Source organism: Pan paniscus, chromosome 16, assembly GCF_029289425.2.
Source record: "Pan paniscus chromosome 16, NHGRI_mPanPan1-v2.0_pri, whole genome shotgun sequence".
Classification (NCBI taxonomy): domain Eukaryota; kingdom Metazoa; phylum Chordata; class Mammalia; order Primates; family Hominidae; genus Pan; species Pan paniscus.
The window spans coordinates 22659372-22671535 of NC_073265.2; the positions used below are offsets into that span (position 1 = coordinate 22659372).

A 12164-nucleotide genomic window follows, 5' to 3' on the forward strand; every position below is an offset into this window, starting at 1 on the left:
ACCCACCTCAGCCTCCCAAAGTGCTGGGATTATAGGCGTGAGCCACTGCGCCCGCCCCCTCTCTATTGTCTTGCGTCACTGGTCACACTGAGGACATGTGATGGTATAAGGAACAACAAATTACATATATGTGTGTGTGTACATATATATAATATATAATATATATACACTCAACATATAATATATATTATATATATGCACTCAATATATAATATACGTATTATATATTACATATAATTATATATAATACGTATTATATATAATTATATGTAATATATAATACGTATTATATATAACATATAATTATATATAATACGTATTATATATTACATATAATCATATATAATACGTATTATATATTACATATAATTATATATAATACGTATTATATATTACATATAATTATATATAATACGTATTATATATTACATATAATTATATATAATACGTATTATATATTACATATAATTATATATAATACGTACTATATATTATATATATCCAGTTTTTTCTCTTACATCAACAAGGAAGAAAATTTAGTGAGGAGTTAAGTCAGACAGGAAATCGTTTTGATGGTGAAATGAATTCAGTTTCAGCCATGTCCTACCAACACCTCCAACTCGAACTGTTCAAAATCAAACTTAACTTCTTTCTGCTCTTACTTTTTTCCATTCATGGCATCACCACTCACCTAGTTACTCAAGCTAGAAAGCATAGTGCCATTGCAAATCTTTCCTGTCCTTGTGTCTCACATCTGGCCAGTGAGCAGTCGACCCCATCTTCCACTCAAGTCTTGTCTATGAGTAACCCCTGTCCCACGCTCACTGCCTGCGCCCTCTCAGGCTCTCGTTCTTTCCCATTCCTCCAACATCACATCCTCCTAATCGGTTTCCCTGCCTCTAACCTCTCATCTCATCCGTTCAATCCCTCCCCATCCTTCCCAATACTGCAGAAGTTAGATCTAACCATTCCCATGTTCTTGCTAAACAAAACTTTGTTAACAGATAATATTAGTAATAAAAGAGCTCATTTTGAGTGTTTCATATGCATCAGGAACTGCACTCAAGGGCTTTTTATTTATTATCTAATTTAGTCCTTCTTATAACTCTGAGTTGTATTTTGTTATTACCTCCATTTTACAGGTGAAGCAATAGAGAAGGAAAAAGTTTGCCCAAGTCTCAGATCTAGAATTCACACTCAGGTCTGAAACTGCTGGTACTAACTAGCCCACACCTGCCCCTGAGGCCTCCTCCTCTGGGAATACTACACTCTGGCCACACCCTTCTCTGAGCATAACCTCGTTTTCCTGATCTTACCATTTTCATGTTGTTTCCTCAGACAGGACCTACCAGAGTCACACTTGTCCACCAACACCCGTTCAAATGATCTTTTCCCCATGGTACCAATTCTAATCACTTCCAGTGCAAAGCAGCTATCTCTCTCAGTATTGTTAATTCATTTATCACACCCCTTATTTTAGGTTGTATTCTTTTTCACGTATTAGGTAAATATCTACTGAGCATCTACCATACTACAGACTACAGGTCAGCGAGTGTGCCCAGGTAAGGGGCTTAGAGCAATGAACAGGCATGGTCTGTCTCATTCACTTTGAATAAGCTCCATTTAATAAAAACATTTAGTAAACAAGTGCTCTATGTTTTGATGAATGACGAAGCTTAGAATTATTTGAAACTCTGAAGCTACTTGAAATATTCTTTGGTAATCAGTATGGTTCAAAAGGAGATGAAATGTAAATTGTTCGGCTTCTACCATATTCCTCAACAATCTATCTTCGATGTGTCCTAGAATACTAAACGGTACCTCAGGCGTAGGCCCAGACTTAAGCAAAGACAAATATTTGTAATTCTCACCTTTTTCTATGGCATATATAACACGCTCTTTGTAAAGTGCCAGGCAGTCATTTTCTAAGAGACTCCCCTCCTCGTAATCCGTATGAGTCAAAGGCCATCCCAAACAATTGAGCCTAAAACCAGCCCACAGATCAAACGAGCCACCCACGGCACATATGCCGATGTGGGAGCAGAACAGGGAGGATAGTGCCTACGGGCTTCGGGTCTGCAGCTTCAGCCACCTCTCGGAAGCTGGGGGCAGATGGTAATCAGTTTATCAGACAGTATGCTCTAGGCCTGGAGTTGGGGAGCATATCACAAGTCACCACTATGTCCCTATGTGCATCCTAAAAGGGGGAGAATATCTGTCGTCTCTTATATGAAAAGAATTAGAGGAAGCCTGCTTGGAAAATAATCAGAACTCCTTGGGAAGAAAATATTACATACACACAAAGAAAATAAGGCATTTGGGGTTTAGAGACTTGCTGAAAGACTTCTATAATATTTGCCCTTATTTTATACTTCTATTCTCCTAATTGTAGGAGAAGTGTTATTTAAAGCTGCAAGGTTCAGGGTTTTCTCAACCTAACACCAAAAACAGTGAGAGACAGAAAACTAATTTTCAACTCTAAAGGGAATTGTCAAAGAGTGGCAAAGGAGGAAGACCAAATGGCAAAGTAATCCACTCTGTCAAAATCACGGCTATCAAGTTTCTACCTCGAGACCCAGTCCATGTGGGCTGCATAATTCACACAGATGGCCAGGTAGAAAGGTGAACTCTAGCTTCAAGGACCTGTGGAATTTCAGCCCCCTGAAAATTTTCTGAAAAGTTTAGCTGAGGGTACACTGTAAGAATTACTACTCTTTTCTACATGAAGACTCTATCTCAAGAACGTAAAAGGTGTTAGCCTTCAGCCTTGAAGAAGAGCCAGTCCACACTTAAGACAACTCTTAGCTTACCTGTTTTGGACAAGAAGCTTCACTATCCCATTCTTTCTCCTCAGCAAACCGGAACTGTGAGAATGAGTCCCCTAGGAATAGGAAAAAAAAAAAAAATTTATGCAAAAGCCAAAGGAAACTCTCAGTTTTCTAAATTTCCCTGCTAGAGCAAAAGTGCCATTTCTGAAGTGCTCAAACTCAAAGGGAGAGGCAAGGATAAAACTGGAACATACCTCCAACTCCATTTCCAAAATTACAAAACACACAGATGACAATGTTAACATTTGATAAGATTAAATGTAAGGCAAAAGGACCAAGAAAAAAGGATAAAATCACTACTCTTAAGTCATTGGTAAATAAATTTGATCGCTCAAAAAGTTATGACATAGGCCAGGCACAGTGGCTCACACCTGTAATCCCAGCACTTTGGGAGGCTGAGGCGGGTGGATTACTTGAGGTCAGGAGTACAAGACCAGCCTGGACAACATAGTGAAACCGTGTCTGTACTAAAAATACAAAAATTAGCTGGGCGTGGTGGCGTGTGCCTATAATCCCAGCTACTTGGGAGGCTGAGGCAGGAGAATCGCTTGAACCCGGGAGGCGGAGGTTGCAGTGAGCCAAAATCATGCCACTGCACTCCAGCCTGGGTGACAGAGTGAGACCCCATCTCAAAAAAAAAAATTATTACATAAAGGCTCTGAATAATATAATTAATAAGACCTTGTATTTGTGGATATCCATGTGTATATGTGCATACCATAACAGACTTAAACTTTCTCTTTGAGAAGAGGTTATCAGCCTCTACTGTCACTCCAAAAATCACCTGGTCAGAATGTCAAACATATTTTGATAGGTGTGTGTACTTACTTTATAAATATCAATGTAACACTAATTTTTAAAAAGGACTGTATAATAAGACCATGAAAAAATTAATTCTAAAATGTAGCAGCCATACAAATCATATTCACTGATGTAAGCAAGCAGAAATTAACCACAAAAGTAAAAACTCCCCACATTTTTATAAATTTAAACTCCTTCCCACATGACTTTTTGATCAGAAAAAAAAGAACTAAAACTGTAGAATTAGAATACAGAAAAGAGTAATAAATTAATATAAACCAATCCATAAGAAATAAGTTGTTGTTCTCAGAGAAAAAGTTAAAGTCAAATACTTTCATTACTAAGCAAAGAAAGAACTTTAAGAAGAAATAAAGCAGTTTTATAAAGTTTCCTAACTTCCTAAAAAGCCAAACAGAGAAGCTGATGAAAAGAACCAACAGAGTTGTGGGTTGTTTTTTCTTTTTTTTAAATTAAAGAAACAAACACACCAATCTTCTCATCTAAATAACTGAAAGCCAGGATTATACCTAAAAATATAAACTAACACCATGGTCATCTAACATTTTTTTAAAAAGAGCAACCAATGCAATTAGAAAAGAGGATGAATTAAAAGGCATCAACACTGAAAAGCAGGGGACAACAGCATGATAATCTGAAGAAACAATGCTGTGTGTCTGGAAAACCAAAAGAATGAGTGAAAGGGATTCAGAAAGGTGGCCCAGTTATAAAACTTATATTAAAAAATAAATGGCTCTCTCATATACAAACAAAATCCAGTGAGAAAACAAAATGGGGCCAGGCGCAGTGGTTCACGCCTATAATCCCAGCACTTCGGGAAGCCGAGGAGGGTGGATCACTTGAGGTCAGGAGTTCAAGACCAGCCTGACCAACATGGTGAAACCTCATCTTTACTAGAAATACAAAAGTTAGACTGGTCACGGTGTCTCATGCCTGTAATCCCAGCACTGTGGGAGGCCAAGGCAGGCGGATCATGAGGTCAGGAGTTCAAGAACAGCCTGGCCAACATGGTAAAACCCCGTCTCTACTAAAAATACAAAAAAAAGCTGAGTATGGTGGCACACGCCTATAATCCCAGCTACTCAGGAGGCTGAGGCAGGAGAATTGCTTAAACCCGGGAGGCGGAGGTTGCAGAGTGAGCCAAAATCGCACCACTGCACTCCGGCCTGGGCATCAGAGCAAGACTCTGTCTCAAATAAATAAATAATAAATAAATAAAACAAAATGGAAGACAATATCTCATTCATAATAGCAATAACACACAAAAAATTCCTGGGAATGAATCAGGAATAAACTTTCATTAAAAGAAACTTTAAAAAATAAAACTTAAAAAGGAAGACCAAAAACTCAACAGTTATCAAGATACCAATTTCACCTAATGAAGTCTATAAATTCACTATTCAATCCCAAAAAGATTTTTGAATTTGTCCAAATTACTCAAATTCATTTTTTAAAATATATGAAACAAAGATATGCTTTTTTTTAAATGGTAAAGAAGTTGTCTTATTGATTATAAAAATGTGTTCAAAAGTCTCAATAAATAAAATGGATAGCCACTGGTGAAAAACATAAGAACAGAAGAGTGTCTAGAAACAGCCCCAGGTATATGGAAACTTAGATATCGTAAGAGCGGCAGATGATATCGGTGCAGAAATCACTTTAACAGTCTTAAAGCAATTGACCAGCCATGTGAGAAACTAGGCTAGTTACCAATATCTCATTTCTCAGATGTAAAACATATTTTGTATGAATCAGATATTTAAGTGTTTAGAAAAAAAGGAAATCATAACACTATCACAGGAAAGCAGGGAGGGCAAATTTTGGCTACTGAAAAAATTTTAATACATAAAAAGAAAATTTTTTTGAATTACAGAAACTATCAACAAACTCAAAAGATGACAGGCTGAGAAGTAACGTTTGTAGCACATATTATTGGCAAAAAATACGTATTAATCTAATAATATATTAGATCTTTGTGTATTCGATACAAAGAACATCCACAAATCCACTAGAATAAAGCAATCCAGTAGGAAAATAGGAAAAGGGGAGAATATATGAAATATGATTGCTAATATATATGAAGTAAATGACAGATGTATGAATTTAAAATCTGGTAGATTTTTTTAAAACTGTCCAAATTGCTGAATGCCTTATTCAGTGTTGTTTTTGACATTCCTGAACTTCTATATTAGAAATGATCATATGATTTCACAGATTAATATATAATTGGTACAAGATTCAGTAATGTAAAAAAGGCATGCTATATATACTTATTTTTAATATCTGAATGTTCACTTAAAAATATGGGTAAAATATAAATCATGCTGCTATAAAGACACATGCACACGTATGTTTACTGCAGCACTATTCACAATAGCAAAGACTTGGAACCAACCCAAATGTCCAACAATGATAGACTGGATTAAGAAAATGTGGCACATATACACCATGGAATACTATGCAGCCATAAAAAATGATGAGTTCATGTCCTTTGTAGGGACATGGATGAAATTGGAAATCATCATTCTCAGTAAACTATTGCAAGGACAAAAAAACAAACACCGCATGTTCTCACTCATAGATGGGAACTGAACAATGAGAACACATGGACACAGGAAGGGGAACATCACACTCTGGGGACTGTTGTGGGGTGGGGGGAGGGGGAAGGGATAGCATTAGGAGATATATCTAATGCTAAATGACGAGTTAATGGGTGCAGCACACCAGCATGGCACATGTATACATATGTAACTAACCTGCACATTGTGCACATGTACCCTAAAACTTAAGGTATAATAATAAAATTTAAAAAAAGAAGATAGTGAAGCAATGTCTCGAAAATAATAACATGCAAAATCCAACAACCTTGAATTCTTTATCCACCAGAAACATCTTTCAAAACTGGAGGCAAAATAAGACTTTTTCAGACATGTGAAATCCTACAGAATTGATCACCATTAGACTCTCGCTATTAGAAATGATAAAGGACATCCCTAAACGAAAGAAAATGATCCCACATTGAAATGTGGTTTGACAAAAAGAAATGAAAAATCAGATACAGTAGCTACCTGGATCAATTAGAAACCTCTGTATTATGTAATGTCTATAAAGAGAACAGTAATGTCTATAAAGAGAACTATTCAGAGAAAAATTAATAAGAATACATTACGATTTTCAATAAAAATAAAAGCAAACTATATGACAAAGCAGAAAAGCGAAGGTGGGTGAAGAACATGTAATAATGGTTTCGTACTATATGTGAATACATAATAGCACCTGAAGGTAGATTTTGGTAAGTTATGTATTTACTGTATACCCTAAAACAACCATTAAAATAAAACCCTCTTAACAACAACAACAACAACAAAATGGGTAAAATCCAACAATGACTATCTTATTCCCCCAGTCTTGCTGAGAACGAGGAACCAGGCACCCCTACCCAAAAAGACCCGAAAAGTCTTATCTGAAGACATCAGAGTTACCAAGGCAGTGAGGACTTGGATGAAATTCCTGGAGAGAAGAGAAGCAAACAAGGAGGTCAGGGTAACATTTAGGGCTGCTTATCCCCCTAAGGCATTTATCAATTTTCGAAAGGTGGTATTGAGAGGCTAAAAAACAACCCAGGAGGTCATAAAGCTGAAGAAAGCTCTGCTAGTCTTACAGCACTGGGAGGACAAAAACTGGAGTTCAGGGCCAATGGATGAGGAAGAGTCTTGGAAAACCAAGGCTTTCAGGCGGGACCCCCTGATGACTGCATCCTGTAAGTTAGGAGTAAAGTAGGAATTGACCAGCCCTCACCAAGTCTGAGGTCCAGCTGTGAGTGAGCTCAATCTCTGATTCTGCCTACAAGCAAAAGTAAATCATTTCTGGAGGAAAATGACACTATCAATAGCCTCCAATGATCTCTATAATTTTTAATTTACAATGTCCAAAATTCATTAAAAACGATCAGGCCTACCAAAAGATGAGACCAAAATAGTAGAAAACAAAGAGAAAAGAAAAAAGAAACAAGAGTTAACTGAAAAAGATCCACAGAGATTAAGATATTGGGGACATGAGACATGGATTTTGTAATTTTGCCATGTCAAAATTTCAAGAACAGGAAAAACTAGTAACATCATAAACAATGACATCCATGAAGTCATCTTTGATGCACACAAAATAAAATACACATAAAGAATATAAAGAAGAAAATGTTAGAGAAAAATGAGTTACCTAAATACCACAAAAGTTACCACATTTTTTTTTTCAGGAATAAAACTTCAAAATATAACACAATTTAAAGAAGGCTTTTAAAAATCCTTACAGATAAAGAATATAGACGCTAATTTTATTTTTTTTTTTATTTTAGTAGAGATTGGGTCTCACTCTGTCACCCTGGCTGGAGTGCAGTGGCACAATCAGAGCTCACTGCAGCCTCAAACTCCTAGACTCAAGTGATCTCCCCCATCTCAGCCTCCCAAGTTTCTGGGACTACAGGTGCACACCACCATGCCCAGCAAATTTATTTTTTGTAGAGATGGGGTATTGCTATATTGCCCAGACTGGTCTCAAACTCCTGGCCTCAAACAATCCACCACCTCAACCTCCCAAAGAGCTAGGATTACAGGTATGAGACACTGCATGTGGCCTAGAGGCTAATTTTATTATTATGTTTTAGATAAGGTCTCACTCTGTCACCCAGACTGGAGTGCAGTGGCACAATCATAGCTCACTGCAGCCATGACCTCTGAGACTCAACTGATCTTCCTGGCTAATTTTAAGTAGTAAACTTGGTAAAATGACTACTATAGAATACCAACCACCCTGATTCTCGCATTGAAGATGAAAGTGTACAAACCTGAAACTATGAATCCTAGAACTAAAAGTCTTTCTGGAAAACATATTACCAAAATTCTTCTGCGTTGTGTTGTTACATACACACAAAGTATGGTGATTCACCCAATATGCTACTTTTATATCTTATATACCAGATATTTGGACATGCATGGACAATTAGAAACCTACTTTAAGTAAGATAGCATGGGGTATTCACAGCACATTCCATTCCACTCCAGCTTTATTTGTTTGCCAGAAGAGTTCCTGGTCTCTCACATACTAAAGACCTGGTGAATCTGACTAAGAGGTATAGAAGAAAACCAGAAAAGAACCGTGACAGCCAACTGTAGTTGACAAGGGAACAAACATGGAGAAGTGTGTCTTAGGAGTCATAAGATTCAACAGCTGTGTGTCCTGAATTAATTGGGGCATAGTGAAAGGAATAGAACTAGAAAGAACTAGGAAGCTCAAAGGGAGTATACCACTGTCTTCCCTCTTCTTCAAGTAAAGACTAACTGTCTGACTTACAGAAGATTGTAGAACGGCCTTGTTGTGTACTTATATAATATCCTCAAACAAGATGGAAGAGCAGCTAGTGCCTATTACATAGCCTGCTTAAAAAACAATAAAAATCCCATAATATTCTACTACTTTATAGATAAGAATACCAAAATATTAGGCCTACAAAATCCAATGACTGCTTATTATGAAGGCATTTACTGGAATCTGTTTAAAAGGGGGAAGGGGGTAGCAAAACTGATGTACATGAAGAGTTCACATTTTCCTTACATGATAAAAAGCCTCATCTCATCCTATTCCAGCAACAATGCTGAAGTTGGCACGCATGCAATCAAAGCTGAGACACAGGAGATATTGAGACAATTTTGTTGTATTTTGAAAGTCAACTACATTGCTCTATTGCCACATTTCTAGAGCCAAAATTAATATGAGATTTTTAAATCAAATAATTGTGTGAAGAAGCAAAAATGTTAAAAAAAAAAAAATAGAAATAAGGCTGGGTGTACAGTGGCTTACGCCTGTAATCTCAGCAGTTCGGGAGGCTGAGGTGGAAGGATCAATTGAGGCCAGGAATTCAAGACAAGCCTGGGCAACAAAATGAGAACTCATCTCTATTTTAAAAAAATAAAATTACCCAGGCACAGTGGCCCGCGCCTATAGTCTCAGCTACTCAGGAGGCTGAGGTGGGAGATTGCTTGAGCCCAGGAGTTTGAGGCTGCAGTGGAGCTGACATCATGCCACTGCACTCCAGCCTGGGTGACGGAACAAGACCCAAGACCCTGTCTCAAACAAACAAACAAAAAAAAACAAAAACGGAAGAAAATTAGAAATAAATATAAGAGATAGCAGCAATCTTACACATGCTTCTGAAAATATTCAAAAAGAATGTTTCAAGCAGTATACAATGCTTCAATTTCTAGGATTGCTTCATTAAACTCATGACCATCAAACAAATCTCTAAGGGTAGGGGCTGATAAAGAGATCAAGTTCTTACCTAGTCAGTCACTATTTGAGAAGACAAGCGTAGTTGCTGAGGAACAACATTACCATCATCAGTACTCTATTCTGGCAGAGCCAGCCAAACAACATCTTGTTCCTCTAGACACCTCAGTTAAAAGGTAGCAACTTTAATATTGCAAATGTGTAGTGTAGTGTATGGTGACTACAGGAATAACCAAAAAGCTGACGGTGGTCAGAAATCAGTATGCCCATTTGTCTAAATCTCGCTACTAAAATTTTAATATAGTCTTTAATTTCAGTTTTTTTCTTGTATCCCAGTAGTCCATTTTACAACAATGATATTTAGCTTTAACTTCAGCTAAATATTGATCATTTGGCCAAAATGTGTTTTGGTGAACCACAATATTCAATCAGTGGCACTCCATTTGGTAGGTCTGTATGTACTGACACAGAAAGATACCCATTATCTCAACTGCTACATGAGAAAAGCACGCTTCAGTATAGTATGAATGATACATATATAGATATAAAGATATATAAGTATGTATATCACAGAAAATACTAATTTATGCATAGAAATTAGTCAAAATAATTAATACCTATTTTTAAAATGATTGTCTCTCAGGATGTGGGATTGAAGGAAACTTTTCCTTTTGACACAATACATTTTCCAGTTGAATCATCCTTTGTAAACAACAAGGATTTTTCCTTTTGGAACTAAACAAAATGGAAGAAAATCTAGAGAAAAAGCTCAATTTTCTTGAGGGCAGGGACCTTCTCAGAATGTATTTGAGACAAAATATTCAGAGACTTCAAAAGTTGGAACTGCAGACATCATTCATTCTAACCCTCACTTTATAGAGCTGTGAAGAACCTTAGCTCTAGAAAGTTCAATGTTCTAACCAAGACCACACAGCCATTTAATGGCTAGACACCTAGACTCTTGGCTCACAGCATTTGTTATTTTATTTTTTAACTTTGCTTCTCCAAAAGACAACCTGGCATCGATTTTTCTCAAACTCCTGGGCTCAAGGGATCCTCCCACCTCAGCCTCCCCTCCCAAGTAGCTAGAAATACAGATGCATGCCACCATGCCCAGAGAGCATTTACAATAATAAATTATTAAGTAGTAAAGCTCTTTTTTCCACTGTTTCTGCTAGGCCTCTTGGCTATCTTGAGTTCCCCAGAACAAAAGCAAATGCTCAGGAAATATTTTATGATACTTGACATACTAATATTTGATTTGTTGACATGTTTGAAGATATGGAAGTCCAAACTAAGAAATAAAGAATTCCTCTTTTTAGGAAATCACCTCAGGAATTTCCTAAAATTATGCCTATAGTACTTTTAAAAATAGTCTGTCTTACAGAACTCTAAGTATTCTAATAATGATAGTATTAGTGAAATAAAGGTGTCATACCAATTCCATCACTGTGTTTATAATATCCAGGATTTTCACTCTGCCTAACTTCCCAAACTGGCCTGACACATGTCTTATGGTCAGTGGCAAAGTGGACATTAAACTTGCTAGAATTCCTCAGTACTAATATGCTTTCAAAAAGCTTACCGTCTAGTCATAGATAATACAGCTGCCAATTTTAAGCTTACCCTTTCAGCCCTATCAACAAAAAAAGAGCTTTCAGTCAAGCAAAAGTACTTAACAAAGCTATCCAGTGAGAATTCAGAGATTACAAGGAACAATCTTTACTCAGGCAGAAGGAAACCTGCAAAGACTTTCAGAATGAACAATACAGATCAGGCATATGTGAAGAGTGAATGTGAAAGATGGAAAATCTTCCCAAGCCTACCACCCAATTCTGATCATTTGATAGTAGCAATTCCCATAACTCATTCATCCTGGCTATTTGGATCTTTTAAATCATATAATTGACCTGAATCTTTGTGGTGTCTCCTTTAGGAAACCAACTCTAGAAAGCAGAGGAATGTGTCACCAATTCTGCATAAGTACTTCATTTTAAGCTCCATTTTCCTGGCTCCTCTTCATCATGATCATCTTCCTTTATCTATCCCACAGCCCCTGCAGAACATGTCCTCAACCAGGACACCAAGTTACTGAAAAATCACAAATGAACTTTATAGGCTGACAAAGGCTGAGAAGACCCCAATCTTCACAGAGGAGTAGAGAATGTCCAATAGTCACCGCAATGGCTGCTACCAAAAATAAAATGTCCTCTTTCATTTCTCTGAACTTCTCTAATC

At 37.0% G+C, this 12164-nt stretch overlaps 1 protein-coding gene across 1 annotated transcript in view; it reads right to left on the bottom strand.

Annotated features, from left to right (window-relative positions):
• The window catches only part of AVEN (apoptosis and caspase activation inhibitor), a 208783-nt gene that overhangs the window by 7102 nt on the left and 189517 nt on the right, over positions 1-12164 (bottom strand). The window contains exon 3 of the mRNA XM_034938476.3: positions 2811-2881. Coding sequence (XP_034794367.1) covers positions 2811-2881 — 71 coding nt within the window. The remainder of the gene's footprint in view (positions 1-2810; positions 2882-12164) is intronic.